The sequence below is a fragment of the Dysidea avara genome, chromosome 4, assembly GCF_963678975.1.
Source record: "Dysidea avara chromosome 4, odDysAvar1.4, whole genome shotgun sequence".
Lineage (NCBI taxonomy): Eukaryota > Metazoa > Porifera > Demospongiae > Dictyoceratida > Dysideidae > Dysidea > Dysidea avara.
In genome coordinates, this window is record NC_089275.1 from 12,264,628 (window position 1) to 12,285,237 (window position 20,610).

General features: G+C 36.8%; 1 protein-coding gene and 1 long non-coding RNA gene across 2 annotated transcripts in view; one reads left to right on the plus strand and one right to left on the minus strand.

Annotated features, from left to right (window-relative positions):
* The window catches only part of LOC136253185 (kelch-like protein 3), a 44,763-nt gene extending 25,775 nt beyond the window's left edge, over positions 1–18,988 (plus strand). The window contains exons 5-6 of the mRNA XM_066045812.1: positions 682–792; positions 17,948–18,988. Of these exons, the coding sequence (XP_065901884.1) occupies positions 751–792; positions 17,948–18,904 (999 nt within the window). The 5' untranslated portion in view covers positions 682–750 and the 3' untranslated portion in view covers positions 18,905–18,988. The remainder of the gene's footprint in view (positions 1–681; positions 793–17,947) is intronic.
* On the minus strand, positions 10,853–14,607 carry LOC136253188 (uncharacterized). The gene is made up of 7 exons (XR_010699998.1): positions 13,889–14,607; positions 13,640–13,828; positions 12,982–13,101; positions 12,459–12,549; positions 12,295–12,399; positions 11,083–11,146; positions 10,853–11,027 (listed from the first exon to the last, which is right to left on the minus strand). It is a non-coding gene; the product is annotated as an uncharacterized lncRNA (long non-coding RNA).
* Positions 18,989–20,610: the final 1,622 nt, after the last annotated feature.

Genomic DNA, 20,610 nt, shown 5'->3' on the forward strand with positions numbered 1-20,610 from the left:
AGAGTACAAAACTTATTTATCATAGTGATTGGTACTAAGCAGCCGGTTCTGACTTTGCACTGGATTTGCAAATTTTTAGTATTTAACCTTTGCTGAGATTATGTTGATAGTTTTCAGCATGCAAGTACTGAACACAGTTAACTTGTCTTACATCACATAGAACCACATTGGGAGACAAAAACTATGTATTTCTCCATGGTACATGCATTGTAACTGCTGTGGTTGACAAAAAAGTGACATTCAGCAGTAAAAATCAAACCAATTATAGTCTTGGCTGAGTGCAGCAGCTAGTTTGTAGTCAGTAAGCAGAAAATTCTCTTATATTATATATAAGTGTTTTTGGATAGGAAAGTCAAAAATGTTCTTGATCCAAATACTATGATTAATGGTCATTTTATCATTAATTTGTAGTAAATTTTGATGTGGTATATAAAACAGTGTCTCCATCAGCCATACCACCAAATGGTTTGTCTATTTATCTACTCACAGATTCTGAACCTGTTTACAAAAAATAATTTGTTTGCAGTTGTGTCAGACTTCCATGATGCAAAAACTATCATTAATAAATATAGCTAATTTGTATCTTGCAACCTAGTTACTTGAAAGCACTTTACATCAGTATAACTCTACTTAGAAACTCTTTTTGTTGGCTAGTAAGTATGGCTTGTTTAATGTTTATAGGAATTAGAATCATGTTTTAATGTTAAGGATCGTGAAGTCAAAAAGTTAAAGGAAGAAAACAAGAAGCTTATGGAGAAGTACAGTGATTTAAAACTTCAAACAGCTGAAATGGTAAGAGGAGTAGATAGCTATAATGTTTGTTATAAATATATACAATAGACTATGCACTAGCAGTATAGTATATGGCAAGAAGCAAATAAGTACAGGTTGATTGCAGAGAAGATTCCAGATCCCAGCTGTTGTGGATCCTTTGGTACATGCTTGGATTGCATGTTGCTAGTGATTAGAACACCACTAGGTTTGGGATTTTTTCTACATTTGTGGCCAGATCTGCAAAAGGAGGTCTTATAGCTGTTCCAATTGCATGTGCATTACAATCCATAACTTGACTTGTCAATAAGATAACATCTTAAAATTTCATAACCTTGTGCTACTATTGCTGGCTGAAAGTTCAAGGTGATAGGTTAAATCATAAACGTAGAAATTGTGAAAGGATATAAGACCCTTTTTTCAGATTCATTTTACAATTTAGTTTCATGATTCTGACTTCCTGTATTACCAGGTTCAACAGGTTCCACACCATTGGTTCTACACCATCAGTTCTATGAATTACATAATTATTTTATTGGTAGAACTGACTAGGCATGCATCTATTGTCATAATAATTTCACAAATGAAAAGAATTAGAAATATTCCAGATGACCTCTAAAAATACAGTAATTGTTGAAAAATTATATTTTTTCATAGTGTAATGCAAAAAGTATTTAGATACACCACTGGAACAGTGCAAGTATAAAATTGGTTGATAAGATTAAGGTACTCTAATATAGCAGTCACATACTCTAATAAGGCAGTCAACTTTGAGTCCAGAGTTCTAATATAGCATTACCTAAACAAAAACCAAACTACTATGCTTAAGTTTTGGTACAAATTTCAAGAATAATTTGAGAATAATAGGTGATAAAAAAGAATTGCCAGAAAGAATAAAAATTTTGGAGCATAATAGACTTAAGCTTAGAACTGACCAGATTGAATTCTTCTGTATAACTTGCCACAATAGAGTTCAAAACATCAATCATGAAATGAAATGAAACTCCAAAATATTTGCTTCTTAAATAAATCACATACATTGACAGATGGATATATCTATACTGTACTATTGAGTAAAATGTTCATTTCACTTACAGTTATGTCTTGCCTTTTTCACTATTTTGCATGTGGTAAATGGCTTGTGCACGCAGCATACGTACTATTAATTTCCTTACTTCAACTGTAAGAAGTGTGCTGTAAAATTATGGGCAATCCTCATTTCATTTTTATTAAACAGTAATACTGTATAATATGAATCAAGGCACAGCCAAGGCTTGCCTACGTGAGCCACTACTGTGAGTTACATGTAGCAACGGTTTTGAAATTATCACTTCAATTCACATGATGTTTACCATTTTAGCAGTTCAGCTCAAGGACATACGACAAGCTTTCAACTTGATATTGTACACAAACTATACTTGTATACATATCCATGCTAAGTTACTTGATACTAGGAAAATCAGTATCAAGGAAGCCAGGAGACTTTTTTGTACATGCACCCAACCAGTGAATTCTGAATAATGAAATTATATGATTAGAAGTTGATGATTTGAGATCCTACCATGAGCAATTGTTTTGAATGAGATCACTTGGACACAAATGACATCATCATCATAATGAATATGTTGTAATGTCTGCCATCACCTGCTCATTGTGTATACTGGTGTCCTGTAACTTCAGGTTACTACTAACAATGGCAATAGCAATACTGTTAATCTGGTGAAGTGAGAAAAGTGTAAATATATGACCTTATTAATATTAGGAAAAGTTACCTTTTGAGCACATTGCACATTCGTAGATATATTTAAAATGGTAATAAGTCACTAACTTTGGCAGTTACGTGGGTGAGATTTCGATGAAGATGGAGACATTTATGATCTTTCAGACAATCCAGAGTACAAGAAACAAATTCTATGATCTGTTGCCATTTTAGATAGATAGTGTTGCAGATCATGAGTCCTCACAAAGGGGTAGAGGGCACAGGGTGAGGATAGTTTGGTGGGCAATACTTGGGATTCAAAATGGATGAGTGTCTTAATGGAGCTATTGATAATGAAAAAAATTAAATTTGGAATAGAGATTGCTGAAAAACCCATTAAAAAAAGGATCCCTGGATTAAACTGACAGGGATTGTAGTTACACTGAATAGACCCATAGATCCCTATTTTGACTCATTTGCTATAGAGTTAAATTAGCAGAGTCACAATAATATCAAATTAAATGAAAGCCTACGTGCTACTGTGCCCTCTCCTCATCTTCATCCATCAATATGTCACCTGTCTCAACCTAAATATGCTGCAGTATAGCTTCATTTAATCACAACAATTTATCATTTATGGGGCACAATATTACATGGTGTCTGTCAAATAGATCACCAAATACCAATGTCACCACTAAATTGGTTACACATCTCTTGGGTATTTCAATACATTCTTCAATGACTGATCTTGTTTGACTTGTAGTTTATTATTACCCAACTTCAGCAACTATTCACTTCATTGTAATTTACCCTCCCGTTTGTGGTGAAATGAAACTATCATAAGCAATCAATTATCGGCTGTGTTATATTCCAACCTACAGGATTCTTGTTTAGAACAAGATATGCTTATACCCAGCAATAGGAAATTTAATACTCTAGGGATCCACAATGTACCAGCTCCCCAGGCAGTGGCATTCGTCAGCAGCATCTAGCCAAAGACAGTGGTGTACAGCATCAATTATCGACTGTCAACATCGTTTATCATCCACTCGCTAACTTGCTTACATCAATTATTGTCTGGTTTAAAGTATTTCGCATGGTATCCCCACATAATTCAAAACTAAATCTTAGTACAAAATAGTCTATCAGTACTAATTGTAATTCCACCAAAATTTCAAGTAAGTCTTATGTGTGATTTTCGAAATGCACTCAAATAAATTTCTAATAAAACAAATGCTTCAGTATTTTAATGCTTTAAACACATATTTAAAACAAATTGAACAGCACTAATATTTCATCAAGGGTGTTACAAAGGTCAGCACAGTAATCCTGGTGCCACTTAGGCTTGAGCCAATTATGCTTTGAAATTGCTTATTATGCTTTTGAGCAGTGCTCAAAAATCCAACCTATTATGCTCAAAATTATGCTCTCAAAATCAAGATTATACTCGAGAGCTGACTGTATTATTAGAGTATATCTGCATTTCCCGACTCCTGTATTAGAGTATGTGACTGCTCTATTAGAGTATATCGATCTAATTTCTATAAAGTGTGAATAATTAGTCAAGAAACAGTAAAATAATAACACTGCAAAGTTTTTGATATGAAATGCAGTAATAATGTGCAGTGTGTTCATGTTGTGCAGTATTTTTGGTGTGCGCATTGTGCATTTTAAGTAAAGTTCTTGAAAATCGTCCTATTATGCTGGCATAATGCTTTGATACTTTTGCTAGCCTATTATGCTCGAAATTATGCCAGCATAATTGGCGCAAGCCTAGTGCCACTGTAGCTACTTTGCTTCCTGCCATACAGCAATGTAACTAATGATGTACAAGCTTTTTGTCCTTAAATAATAACCAACAACTTCTATCCACTGTGTATGCCCACTATGTACACCTTGCTCCTGAGCAGTGTAACATATCTTCAACACTTGACAGCACGTTACAAGCATTCAATCTTCAAGTGCGCTGTAGTCAATGGTGCCTGAAATTGAGTGTATTTTAAATTGCAAACGTTCTTCCAGCTTACCCTTGCTTTTGTAGTCAATTTTCCTGTTGTTTAGATAGCCTCATAAGAATTCACCTTGCTTTCTGAGCTATTTCCTCCTAGGTTTCTGCATTGTTCATCACTTCCAACTACCACAGTAGATCTTTCAGTCTTCTTTTTCCACACAAATGATTCGTAATAGCAGTCTCTGTACAGCCACTAATCCATCATTGTTAAAACTACCTTATACAGTACAGAGGACAAGTCCTATCAGTGGTGCCTTTCTCATAACCAGACAATGGTAGTGTATAAACAAAGATTATTCCACTGTGAAGAGTGATTATTCCAGCACAGCCAATCACTAGAGCCTTTTGAATAGCTACAACCTGTCTATTCTTAGGTTCAACGTCATGTGTAAGGCTCAGTGTATGCTTCAACAAAAGAAATAACACAGATAATGTTCAGTACGACTTTCATGCCAAGAATAACAGAGTAGCATATACAAACTAGGTCATAAACAAACCTCCCATCATTCACCAACAGTACAACTTAATTTAAACTGCTAGGACAACAAAACAAAGCAACATAAGGCAGCTTAGCGTTCCATCCAATTCCATGTTTGAATCTGAATTCTATTTGATGATAATAGATGTCGAGTTGGCCGATAATAGATGTCGGTCGATAATTGATTGCTTACGCTAACAGATGACCAATAAACAGATTTCTTAATGCATTTCCCTATGATGGCAATTGGATGACCATGTTGCACTACCAGTTATACTTGTCTGAAATCTCCTCTCCATGAAACACTATAATGTGACCATCTCAGCAAAAACCTGACTTGTCAGTTAACACAAGGATGCATGTTGAGAAAACAATTTTTTTTTTAAATGTAAAATTACGCATGCTACAAAGAAAAATTACACAAGTTTTTATCGGGCCATTACTCAGAGAATGAAGACTCAAGTCGATTAAAACTAGCTATGCACCATCTTATTCACCTGCTCATGGAACGTTTGAAAATCTTTACTGTTGGTTGTTCCCATTCCTGTTCCAGTGTCCCTAGAATTCTACTTACATTATAAGCTGAGATACAGCTCAGAATTAGTTCATGGGGTGTACACCCACACGTCAAGTTGCTAATGACTAACAGTTATCAAATGTAACTGGATCCGGGAAAACTGGTCTCATTGACCATGACAGAAGATTTGATTTTTCACCAATAAAACAAACTACAGTACAAATAATCAAATTTCATATCGGTATCAGCTAGACTTGAATTGTCTGCTTTTGCTGGCTGCTTTTCCCAAGCACAATGTGGTTGGCCATACAAGCAGTCTGGATCCTTAATGGAGCTCTTTCTAGCCTGGGGATAGCTGTATGTGCCACTACAGCTCCATGGTGTTGATTTTTCTTTCATTTTAGCCAGTTTTGATAACTGAATGGTCCATGATTAATTCTGGCCTAATTTATTCCTACACATTTCTCTTTAATTTTGTAAACAACCTTTTGCTCCCCTCCCACCACCCTTATTGGATATATTTAGTATCATCATTGTTGTGTAGCTACCCATTACAATCATTATGAACTTACAGTAGAAATTTGACCATAACTACCCATCTCTAGAACATCTTCTCTCATGTGATTGTGGTTGTCACCTGTAGCTGTTTGTCTTTTTAAAGCTGATACATTTCTCAGTTAATGAAATAAGCAGTGTCTATTAATCTTTACTAATTTTTCACATGTACAGTGGTCCTTCCATTATCTGGCCACAGGGGTAGGACATGATGTCATAGCACGTATGATTTTGTGCAATGTAATTGAATTCCAATGATAATTACATGATGAAAAACTAACCTACCAACTACTTGCATCATTATAGATGCTGAAGTCGATTGTATTTGCTACTATTAACTAAGAATACAGCTCAGATACCTGAAAATAAGATTAGAAATTATTCTATATAACCCTCTCTTGCAAAGTTCATCATAAAATCACTGGAGCACAATGAAGCTCACCACATGAAATGATGTTTACACTAGTGAATTACCATTTCTGACAAAAATCCAGTGCTAACTTCACAGTTCACTAGAACTATACTCTATGCTAAAAATGTACAGTGAGCACACGTCACACAATTATTGTGACATCATGTTCTACCTCCTCTGAACTGGCCTTTGATTATCAAGTGTGTAGCCAGGAAGTTTGGACGAACCCCCCTTTCAGAGGCAATTTTTTTTAAATTAAAAATCGCACCAAATCTTACAACCCTGGAGTTCTCCAACAGCTACTTGCACACTAGTCTGGCAGCGCTCGCCCCTTCACATGGAGAAAAAGGATCTGGTCACTCTAGCATTATGGAGTTGTAACAATGGAATTTAATTAAGCAATGATGTCACAATAATGGCAGCAAGAATGACATGTCTAACAGCCACATGAAGTAAGTAGTTTGCGAGATAGATTAATGAGCAGCTGCTAACGTAACCAAGATTCTTTCAATATTGATTAGACAGCTTTACCAGTACATCAATTCTAACTACTAGGCCTTTTCACTACCTCCATCTTTTGTTTTTTTAAATAACATCCTATCAGCGACTATACAAACAGCCTCAATCATATCGTATCTTCACAAAACTTCGTGACAAACTCTTTCATGCATTACATTTGAACTTTGACAAAGATGCTGCCTATGAAAACAAGCATGTGGACAGGAGCTACACCATTATACCTCGTCACATCTCATGCACGTGCCTGAATAATATTATATCTGCAATTCTGTACTTGCATTACAAATTATATATGTGACCAGGCTTGCGAAAACAGGGCATGTGGGCACAAACTACATCCCATCACAACCCAGGTTATATATCTGTACTGGAACAGACTACTCTTATTCTTTAACATGTATCATAGCCTACTGGTATTAAATGTTGAAATAAGTTATGAGTCATGATAGTTTAAGCAAATTTTGTGTGCCCACATGCCCTGTTTTTGCAGGCCCAGTCACATACTAACCGACAATAGAATTGCCACTGAACAAAGGCACAAACGTATAATGCTTACTCATTTTTGTGCTGGTGACTAAAAGGCTGTGTTATTCCATATAATGCACACCACGAAACAGTTGATTAAGATGGCCACACCCGACACAATATGAAGGAAGTTCACCCAGCCAGCTGCACAAGACAAGAAGAGGAAGAAGATTAATAGCAGTATGTTTGTTTGTTTGTATTGTTTATTTGTATTTTATATTCTTCCACCTGACTTGCTAGGCTGTGGTTGTAATACATAGGCTCTATATCGCTAACATTCAATCAATAATTTACTGACATCTTTATCGTTACTGGCACATGGTAGATCACATGATACATGCACAAACGTGATACACAAATTACATCATCCTCCACCCGTTGACCGCACTGACATTATATAATTCTGGTTTGCCCCTATGTGTATTTTCTCCATTCAAACCTCTAACCCTGACAATAACTTTTATAGACACGATATGGACACAAGCCCTAATGTCTGATAAATAGGCTTGTGGGAATTATGCTCAAAATTTTCATCATTATTCTATTCCGAATTTCTTTTAAAAACTTATCATTATGCCTTTTATTATTCCCAAAAATACTCATTATTCCCAAAATTATTCCTACTTTTTATAACTTGTTCTTCTCTTTAGTAAGTAAATTGTACAGCAAGACTTTAAAGTACTAAATCTAGCTGTATCAATTCGTCAGAAAAGCCTTTTTGCTAGTAAGATGCTCAGTTACTAGTATAATGAGTAACAAAATATTCCACGCCGATTGTTCTATTAGAGTATCTCGGTTTTAATTTATTTTTATGCCAATTATGCTCTAAAAATGCATCAAAATGCTGGAATAATGCTCAATTCTTTTACCCCATCATTATTCCCGAAATTATTCGGGCATAATTCCCGCATCCCTACTGATAAACAAGTTATGAAAGCGTGCAAAATGTAAGTTCCCTAGGGAATGCGTTTTAAGCAGAAATATTTTAAACTCCATTTAGTGCCACGCCCCATGCGAGCATTTATGATTGCTAGATGTCTTATAAACATGTGAAGAATGTACAGTCACTAGGGAAGGTGTTTTAAGTAGTGCTTAAATGAATGTACTGCATTCATTCAATAGTTCGAAGGGTGCATTATTCAAATGGCATAAGTGAAGTTCGAATTTGTGCATGTACAACCTGGCTCATATTAACAATTGAAATCACAGTAGAAGACTGCAAAAATCCAACTGCTGATCATGCCGTGAACGATGCATTTTTGCCGTGGACGGTTATGCTTGAGACACTAGAAAGTAAATTGAAGGTGGTTGTATGTGAAGCCATTAGTCATCTGACAAGTTATTTGGGGTGAGCCTGAGCGAGCCCCAATATTGTCAAGTGGCCATGGTACGTACGTCGCGTGCACAAAAATTCCCTAAAGAAACCGGAAAGCCCCACACTTGGTAGTTGAAATGGTACGTACATTGCGTACATGAAAATTTCCCAACAGAAACCGGAAAGCCCCACACTTGGTAGTCTAGTTGAAATGGTATGTACGTCGCGTGCACAAACTGAATTTCCTATACAAATCGGAAAGTCCCCACACTTGGTAGTGGTCCCAGAGCTACCTCATGTGCACAGTAGCACCCGCACGCACATGGAAAGAGATAAGGGATTAAGGAGAAGAAGAGAACGTGATAGAGAAAGAAGAGCCCAAGAATCACCAGATGAAAGAGATGCAAGGTTTATCACTAAGGCCATGACTTATGTTTCACGGATGCAGTGGGGTCAGTGCTTTGCCAAACTTGAAAACAAAATAAAAATCACATGATTGACTAAAAAGGACTCTAAACTTATTAATAATGTGGCTAAGGAATTGTGAAGTAGCTGAGAGTGACTGGAGACACTTGACAAGAACACCTGCTCATGTTTCTGATTCATCTAGCTTTAATAACGCCCTTCATCTTTTCCCAACAGTTGAAGCTGTAGTAGAGCATAACATCAATAAACTGTATGCGTGTGGTCAACCTGTTGCCACAATCAAAGCTGTCCACGCAGGTCTGAATGCTGGGTGGCTGTGAGCAATGGAAGTAAAGTTTCTTGCTCAAGGAAACAACAGTACAGAACCCAGCCTGAGCATCGAAGCTGCAACCTTTTGATTAGCACGTTCTTAATTTCATATAGCTACATATTAAGCATGCACGCAAAATGCACGGTTTACCTTCGGTTGATAACTGGTATTTTAGGCATATTTGATATTTGATGTATTAACAAAATCACTAATTTTTGTATACCCATTAGCTATTTTCACCAGTGTAATTATGAGATCACTAACATATTGCTAAATTTACTCAACTTAAGCTATATGCAATCAAACATCAAATAAAACATAGCTCAGGCTCTCCCCCACATGCTTTAGCATCTGTCTAGTTAGCTTGCGCCACAGTGACCACACTCACCGCTAATGGCGAAGTGCAGTTGGAATGTTGCTGGACAAGCTTTAAAGGAAGAATATTCATGAGTTGTGTACTACTGTTGTAATTGTAAGGTCTTTTAGCAGCAGCTACATCTTGTTTTGTGTTTTCTCCAGCTGCTTTATGTTGTTACACAGGTGAATTATGGTGCCAACACAAGAAATTCCATAAGTTACAATACACTCAAATTATGCCATTGGCTACCAACTGCATCATATGTAGCTGTAGCTACATACAATATTCATAGGATTTTTGAAAGGGGGTTTCTGGGAGGTGTATTATATTTCTCCATAAAAGCCATTCCATTACAGCATTAGTATCTAGCTATGTATAACTAGCTGCACTGTTGTGCTATACCATGTCTAACTTGCTCTTTTATCAAAGAAAGATAATGGTATTTCCTTGTTTTAAGCTCTCATCAGGTCTCTTTTCTTTCATTTTCTTTTGAACTCACGCAGAAATAAGCACCTGAAAAAAAAATTGAGTGAGTAGGTGAGCTGCTGTGCATTTGATCTAGTTGGCCACAGAGATTAAAAAGAAGACATTCTGTAAATGTTACTGAGGGCTATTTACAACAGAAGAATAGCTTACTCAGCCAGCATCACTTTTAAAAGTGAAATTCCAAGAGGGGATTTCTGTCAAAACTACCGAAACCCTTCTAGATCCGCCACTGATATTCATCAAAGCTTCAAATGTTGCATTCAAACCTTTGAAGCTTAAAATTGACATTTGTTTATGCACTAGTTTTAAGCATAAATCTTCAGTTAAGACTCTATGTAGTGTCGTGTACCATTGTGGCTTTCATTCCACACGTACCATAGGGCAACAAAGGTTTGTAACGGATTGCTGGAATCTGGTTTCTGGTTTGCCGGTGACTTTAGTTTGGGTTGTTCCACACAACTTGCACAATATTCAAATTTCATGGATAAGATGGCTGCAAACGTCTTGCCTTATGGTAAACATACAACAATGCTATCACAACATGTAACACAAATTTAATTAACATCACATCAAGACATTGCTAAAAATTGTAACACCAGTGATGATTTCTTGGATGTCTGCATGGCGACACAAGATTAAGTGAGACTTGTAAAAGAACAAGCAGACACAGAATTAAACATACCATAACCTTGCAACTAACCTGGAACATCAGTTGCAACAGCAAAGAAACTTGCTTGGATATTTGATGACACAAGAGACCAGTCCTGTAAAACAACAAGCAGGCACTGAATTAAAAACAGAATGTACAAAAAATTAATATGCCAGACTGGTGGATCCTCACACGTGTAATAAATGTGACTGGGTCTGGAAAAACTGGCCATGACAGCAAATTTGATTTTTCACCAAGAAGACAAAGCTTCATAAAACTATCTAATTTCACAATCAACATCAGCCATACTTGAGTGGTCTGCTTTTTCTGGCTGCTTTTTCTAAGCACAGTGGCAATCCGTACAAATGGTCTGGGGCCCTAATGGAGTTCTGGCCAGTCTGGGGATGGCTGTGTGTGGCTGTACAGCTTCGTGGAGTCGAATAAAGACATGTGTTGTAAATGTCCTTTCATTTTAGCCAGTTTTGATACTTTAGTGGCTCAAAACTTGGCCCAATTCATCTCTACGCCTTCCTCGGTATAAAAAATATCTAAAATGGCAGGAAACATAAGTGTTGGCTACTTCTACTGTGGATGCTCTTGAAGGTAAGGAGTTGTTGTAAATCATGTGGAAATTTGGTACACCTAGCTTCTACCATTGGTGAGCTACAACACACTGAATATTTAAAATCAGCATTTCTCGATACTTTTAAATAGGCGACAAGACCGTTTTTGTCAGACTGGGTCACAAATGGGCACTAAACAGAATGTACGACACATTTCATTATCAAATTAATCTCTGACTATGTAACTGAAGTCACTGAAACATTGGGTGGAATCCAAGTTGTACCAATAATAGAATGGGGAATCAAAATAATATCCCAGGCTAAGTGAATATCTCATGTACCATAACTGCTGGGTAAGTAATCGTGGAACAAGATGACCTAGGGGACCTGCCTAAACATTAGTCAAACAAAGTACGCTATCACAACCTGGTCATAATACGTACAATGTATGAGCCACTGGACTTCACAGTGGTCGCCCGAAAATTGACCATGCCGGGACAACAGCATAAAAAACAAATAGTAACTACAACACAGAAGGCTTACTGTTACACTGTCCACATTAATATGCCATAATGTAAAAACCTAACAGCAAGCATTAAATACAATACACCTAAAATCTGAGTACTAGGGATAAATTAACTAAAATTTACCATGCCGGGACAACAGCAAACAAACAGTAACTACAACACAGCAGGCTTACTGTTGCACTGTCCACATTAATATGTCATAATGTAAAAAACCTAACAGGCAGGCATTAAATACAATACATCTTGATGTCACTACAGTCTACACTGATAATTGAGAACTACAAAAAGGACGCAAAGAACAATTGTAACAATACAATCCCTCTGTATGTCAACTGACCTGAAATTCATGACACTGTACTTTGATCTTTGTTCCTGCATGGTCCCAAGTTACATACCACGATCACATCCAACTGCTAGTGGGTAAACCGCTATGACCAGATGGCATGCAACAACTGACAAGCGGACATTAAATACAATACACCTAATCTGGATACTGAAAAAAATTACTATAAGCATTACACCACACTGATATAGTACTATAGAAAACCCCAACAGATGGGACAATGCACCTAAAATCTGGGTACCAGGAAAATACTAAAAGCATGACATGTATACTACTGCATCCAAGTTACGTAGCATGATCACATCCAACTGCTAGTGGATAAATTGTTATGATCAGAAAACACAGCATGTAAACTATTAGTTTGGTCCCATCAAAGTAGTACGCCTGACCCTGGAAATTCAGAGATGCTCCTTAGTACATAAACTGACCTGGAAATTCATAAGACCATTGATGTCACTACCGTCCATGTACAGTTGACAATAAAAAGAACACACAAGATATCTGTATGTAAACTGACCTGAAATTCATGACACTCTTTGATCTTAGTTCCTGCCTGGTCCCAAGTTATGTATGTACCATGCCCACATCCAACTACTAGTGGGTGAACTGCATACTATGACCAGATTACCTGTAAAAACTGACAGGCAGACATTAAATACAATACACCTAAAATCTATGCAGGGGTGGATCCAGACTTATGGAAAGGGGGGGGGGGGGGGGTCAAAATGAACTCAGACACTACATTGTCTGGTTTGGTAAGGTGAGACCAAAAAAAAAGTCACAGCTAGCTGACAATAGCTGCCCACCTCACCAACTATGCATTTATTGCTGATAAAGTACATAAAAATCCTTACATAGCTCACTACACACTGCTCTAATACTGTGGCTGCTTTATTAGAGTGACTGCTCTATTAGAGTATCTCGATCTTGTATACTAAAAATTTTTGCAGTGTGGGGGTCAAGAGCCCCCTTTAACCCCTCCTCTCCCCTGTATCTGCCCTGCTATGTCACTTTTTACACTGATGATACATTTGGGGATTTACAAGTTGGATGGTTTTAACGGGTGACCTCATTACACAGTGACCTGATTAAACAGGTTTCACTGTACGTAAATTCAGTTTAGACCAGTATGCAGTGTAAATGAGTACTTTTCTGTACAAACATTATTTGCTTACTTCTTCCACCTGTAGTTCCGGGACTTCTTATGACATAAAAAAGTGGCAAGTGACAAGATAGTTATTTGGTCCATACACCCCGTCGACAATCCCACCATGAGATAATACCGAGCTAGATAATACTGCATGGCATTTGCTGCTACTTGGTACCATCAGAAGTTTTCATCAATGAATTTACACTGCACACATCTAAAAACCAATTGCATAAATGCATTTAATCAGTGTGTGGCAATGTGGCACTTTACATACTAATACTTCACTCCTCGTTTCATTAGCCTCCAGGACTATTCTCAAGACTTTTATATCCATTTGACTTCTTCAAGTGGTTTACGGTATTTTAGTTTTGCGTTCAGGAAAGTATGCTTCACCACTCCACTGAAATTCAGTTACAATATGACAAATGTTTATTATTCATACTTCTGATTCTATGTGACCTAGAAAATCTCAATCCAGTTACAACAGTTGATCTAATGTGACACAAAATAAGAACAACTACATAGGGAAATAATGATGCTGCTATTGAGACAAGGATGGTATTTCCCTGCAGTGACATAGCACACAACACTTGCCAATTATGCCAGCTTAATTTTAAGCATAAGGTGCCTGAAGCATTTACCACAGATATGAAATTTTTGTAACTAGTAAATGAAAGGTAGACCTACTCTAATAGAACAGTCGGTCTCATACTTCAAAAATTTACAGTGTAATAAAACAGTCAGTAGTATGCATGCCTTTTATGTCAAACAAGATGACAGTAATCAATAGGTGCATGTTGGACTCTCCAAGATAATAATTATGCATTTTAATTCTTCTTTACAAAGATCTTACTTTTTTTTACCAATTCGTTGCACCCCAGTGAGCCTATCACCAATAAAAATGAGTGATATGCAACCCAAAAAACCTTCGCTGTAAAAGAAGATGTGTCCAAGAACTACAGGTACCTGTAATCCAATCTAAAAACAGTTCAGTTATAGAGAAAGACCTCATGAAAGTAAAAATAACTGGTAACTTAAAGAACTGATATCTAGAGGGGCCAAGAACCAACCTTACTATAATTACCAAAGTTTTAATCCATACAAGAACACTTTGGCTGTAAAACAGGTGCACCCATTAAAGTAAAAGTAGTTGGCAACTGAAACAGCTGGCATCTGAAGCAGCCAAGAATGATTGTTCATATACAACTAATCACAATTAACAAAAGTTTAACATTGAACCTTTATCATTCAGCTGTGTTCTACATTCACTCTTGCTGCATCCTAAATTGGCAGCCGCCTTTCTTGCTCTATACACTGACTATTTAAAAAGGCGGCCAAATTACCACCCAATTAGAGTTAAAAGAAATTAATTTAGGATACAGCAAGAGATATCAGGTGTTTCAGTTGCCAGTTACTTTTACTTTAATAGGTGCACCTGTTTTACAGCCAAGGTGTTCTTGTATGGAACAAAACTTGGTAGTTATAGTAAGATTGGTTCTTGGCCCCTCCAGATATCCATTCTTTAAGTTACCAGTTATTTTACTTTCATGAGGTCTTTCTCAGCTGTTTTTACATTGGATTACAGGTACTTGTAATTTCTTGGATGTACCTTTTTTTCTAGCGAAGGTGGTTTGGGGTGGTTAAAACTTTGCTTGTAAAATGCATTTCAGAGAAAAGATCGATATACTCCAGTAAAACAGTCAGCTGCCTGATTGTTCTATTAGAGTTACTGACTGATCTATTAGAGTATATCGATCTTTTTCTGTGATTAACATTTTGCAAGCAAGGATTTATATAATATGGCACAAGTATTCTGCCTATTATTATTATTTGAATTTAATATGCAAACCTCAATTATAGAGTATAATGCATATATTACTTACAGATTATAAAATAAACTAATTAATACTTAAGTAATTCTGCAATTTCTGTATAAATTGACCGTAATTGTTACATGTAGCTATTTCTAAAGGTAAGAAGTTCCACAATCTAATTGCTGAGGGGAAAATGAATGTCAGCAAGAATCACAAGGTGTTGTAGATGGTATTGGTGTACACGGGTGTTACGAGTAACAAATGTAAAATTATCAGGGGTAATACAAATCAGATTCTTTAAAATTTTGTAGTTAAATTTAGTTTTAAGTATGATCTTCTAGTTTCAAGGGTTGGCTAGCCAAGAGAATTCAGCAAGCTAGTAACACTAATATTGTTTTGATACTTGTTAAACGCAAACCTAGCAGCTCTTCTCTGAAGCATTTCAATTTTTTGAATGTCTTGGTTAGTGTGGGGAGTCCATATTGTAGAAGCATATTCTATTATAGGACGCACAGATGTCTTATAGCAATGTTCTTTGATATGACGTGAGCATGGTCTTAAGTTACGTTTTTAAAATGCTATAGCTGCATTAGCTTTTGACAAAACTTGTTTGATGTGTTCTTTCCAAGTTAGTTTAGAATCTATTACTATCCCTAAATACTTGACAAAAGTTACTCCTTTATAGGGATATTGTTAATGTGGCATGTAAACTTGAGAGGTTACCCTCTGTTCGTAACCATAAGAAATTCACATTTCAATGGATTAAACTCCATTTGCCATTCTTTAGTCCATTTTTCTAATACTAACAAATCCTTCTGAAGCTGAATACAGTCATCTATCATGTTTATAGGACTGTACGCTAAGGTATCATTTTACGTTTAATGTGGTTGGGTAGGTCGTTGATGTAACAGATGAACAATAATGGACCTAAGATGGTACCATGAGGGACACCAGATAGAACATTGACAGAATCGCCTATTGGGCTAGCATTATGCTCAATGCTTCAGGCACATATTATGCTCAAAATTATGCCAGCATAATCGGCAAGTCCCTATTGACCATGGTAGATTTAAGTTAAACCATGGATAGTTATGGTACATGTAAATGTACCATGGCCTTGATGTGGGAGCAGTAAGGCCCCTATTTGGTGATTATTAGTTTCTCATCCAGCCTTTCTAATTATTATGATGCGGGCAGGAGGGTATTACCATTATGCCATTATTTTATAATATTAACACACTGATATACAGACCTTGTTGAAATTGTCTTTCTTTCTTACTACAAACATTTCCTTCACCAGCTGATTCTACTTTTCGTGATCGCCAACTGTTTTTTGACAGTCAACTGAAAGCCTGCTTTGATGAAGTCGATAGAACAACTGGTACTGCAGCAATTTTCCAAGGAAAACAACAGCTCTCCTGGCGATATATAGCACATTGTAGCGTTCATCAACAAAAAATTATACCAGTTTGGTATCATGTGTTCCTCTGAGCAAATAATGGCTTACCATGCGGTAGCTTAAGAAGGATGCGGACGGTGGATAAGAAACTAATAATCACCAAATAGGGGCCTAAATGCCAGTTTCTTTTAATAAAAACCCAAGCAGAAATTGATTTTGGGAGTTTATTATTGCTTATGTGATGAAAGCCATGTATCTGATATTTCATCCAAAAGAAACTTGTCACCCTTGCCATCCTATGAATTGAGAAACATTGAAAAATAGTGCTATAGCATAATCACAAGCGGTTTGCCAATGTACCATATCTACTTTTAAATAAAACAAGATAACCACTCTACAGCAAAGCTTACCCCTCTAGATGTTTAGCAAATGTTGTAAACAGTCTTAAAATGATGCAGCAGCTTTTAAAATCACAGAACTGAACTTACCTGTAGGATTTTCCCATTCATGTTAACACAATGTTAGTTATGTAATGCTGACCTGCAATTGAATTTTACAAGTGAGTCTATAATAATAACTTTAGTAGTTTGTCTTGTATTAGCTTGGGTGATTAGTTGCCTGTAATTAACGTGTTCCATATCAATTATGTCACATGCCCTCATGATTTACCTGATATGTACACCCATGCCCTTGGCCTCCTTGGGTGTACACATCAGGCAAATCACTTGGTCCTATGATACAACTATTACATTGAGTACAAAACTAGAAAATAAAATGTCACCCCAGCGATCCCTTCTTGATTAATTGCTTTTTCAGCAATCTCTATTCCCCTTTTGATATTTCCAATTTTTAAATTCATTATGTAATAGCATGTTGTGGGGGATTCCTTTATGTTGTCTTTCTTGTTGGTTTTTGCATTTTGGTTGCTTGTGATCTTGCCAACTCTTAAGTATTTTAATGACCTCTCACCTAGAAAATTTGGTGATCAGATTAAGCTAATGTTAAAGAATGAAACAAACAATGGTTCATCCCAAATTCACTATAATATGATTTGTCTATAGGGATGGTAGATATTAGAGAATTTGTAATTGTAATGATCATTATTATACTAACCACTCAGGGGTCACTTTCATTAAAATGGACTCAGCTGGCCAATCTCCCTATTCCAATGTATGCTGGATATGTCACAGTGCAGGACAAGAAGGTCTATGTTGCTGGTGGGTCTAGCCCTGTTGATGATGCTAAACATCAAGTATATGTCTATGACATTAACACTGACCATTGGGATCAGTTACCTCCTTCAGGCCACTATTTTGGTATTCCTCAAATCATTGGTGGAAAGTTAGTTATTATTGGTGGAATGCTGTCAGCTACTAGGAAGATGACTAATAAAGTTTCTACGTTTGATGAAGCCAGTCAAACTTGGACATCTTATTATCCTGACCTTCTCTCAGTTAGGAACAGACCAGGAGTGGTTACTCACCTGGAGCTTGTTATTGCTGCTGGGGGATACAAGCAAGCTTATGACACAGTAGTGGTACAAGATGATATTGAAGTCCTCAACTGGAATGAGAATCATTGTTGGCAAAAGGTGTCCATTAATCTTCCAGTTCCAATGGCTACCTTTACACTCATTGTTACTGATAATCATTTAGCCATAGTGTGTTATGTTGATGACAATTATGAACTTAGTAAATGTGCCTACAAGATACCTGTTGATGACATTACAAGGTTGGATGACCAACAGCAAACCAGTGACACACCAACCAAATGGATTGCAATGACTGATTCTACTCACAGAAGTACAACCCCAGTCCACAGCTCATCTCCACTCATAGTAATTGGCGGAGAGAATGAAAGAGGTGCATCGATATCAGATGTTAAGATGTATAATGATTCTAGCAAGTCGTGGAAGAAGATTGCATCATTGTCATCACCTAGATCTTCTGTAACTGCAGGATTAGTAAACAACAATGCCATTATAGTCATTGGTGGAATTACTAAAGGAGGGGATGCGGAGGATGCTTTAACATCTTGTCTTACTACAGTGGAACTGGGACAAGCTCAACTAGTATAACTACTGCGTGTTGTGCATACACCATTAACAAGTATATACTGAATATTTGTTAGCATGAACTTTGTATTTTATATGTAACTTCATTTGAACAAAGTGAATATAGCATACAATACTGACCACCCGCTGTCTGTTATGGTTGGACAGTTGGCAACAGATTGCTGCGCAGAATTAGAAGTGAAGCATTTCTGTGTCCATGGCCATCACCTTGGCCCAATGGTTATGGGATGCAGATAATAGATAGCTGGATTATCATGCATGCATTAAATCACTGATATGTAGGCCTACGTGACATCAAATATGCCAGCATAAGAAAAAGCATAATAGGCTGGAGTACTATGCTAGCATATTACTAGCATATTAATTTTGGTGGACATTTCAAACTATGGAACATAATTCCATGAAAATAGTCTGATACTCTCCAATAGAGCAGTCAGTGGAAACTGAAAAATGTAATAGACTCCTTAGCTCAATACACTCTAATAGAACAATCACTTTGTAGTGAAATACTCTAATAGAGCATTTGCTGATATAATAAAATATTCCAAGATAATTGTAATAAATATTGGTAACCTAGGAACATAACACTGCATAAGGCCAGGCAAACTTGATTAATTGTTTCTCATCCCTGCCCGCATGATGGCCCCTTTTTACCCCACCACCTCAATTTCATTATTGCTGTTATCAATCACATGCAAGTGTATTTTGATGCTAAGAAGGCTGGCTATCATTTTACAGCACAGCAAATGTCACTTGCAACAACAATTCAAAATTACATAATAATATGTAACACATTGTGTGGTCAAATCAAAGGAATTTGTTTGGGTATACTTTACATATCTGATATTACCCTGGCATGGTCAGGGAATTATCTGTATAATGCCCTGTGGTTAGGGAATTATTTTTATAATGCCCTCTAACTCATGAGGTAGCAGTACCATCCAGTTTGTTTTATAAAAGCTCAGGATGAAATAGATTATGGGAATAAATTAATGCTCACGTGACTTATCATGAGTTGGAGTTTGGCGAAGCACTCAGATGGAGACATTTCACTATCCTTGCCATTCTACCAGTTGAGAAACATTACTTGAAGGTGAGAACTAGTCTTATTGCACATACACAAGCATTTCAACACATTTTCGAATACAGACCATACCCACATTACAGATATAATCATGCTACAATGAAGCTTAGGCCTTTAGTATAGTATTGTGTTGTAATTAGTCTTTAAACATAGCATTAAAACACTTGTAAATATCCAGAAATTTGCAAAAACTCAACTTTTCTGTGATATCTTTAGGACTTGTCGATTTATTTTAACAAATGTAGCTACAATGTTACTTGCTGCCTAGCTACAATGTATAAAATGAATTCAGTGGTTACACTTGTAATGGCATGGGTGGTTAATCACTTGGCAGGCTATTAGCTTGCAATAGAAATGTTACATAATAGTTGTAACACAGGCAGTTGTGGTCTGCCTGATATGTCCACCCTCAGCCCTCGGGCTTGTGGCCCTCGTGCTTTGGGTGGACATATCAGGCAGACCACTCGTGCCCATGTTACAACTATAAAATGTGGCACTTTCACACCTCAGATCAAAGGAGCCACCCAGCTAGCCGGACTACATATGGGCAGCGATTATATAGATATTAAGGCCGAAATGGATTGTGGAAATCATAAAAATGCTCATGTGATTAGGATGTACAAAT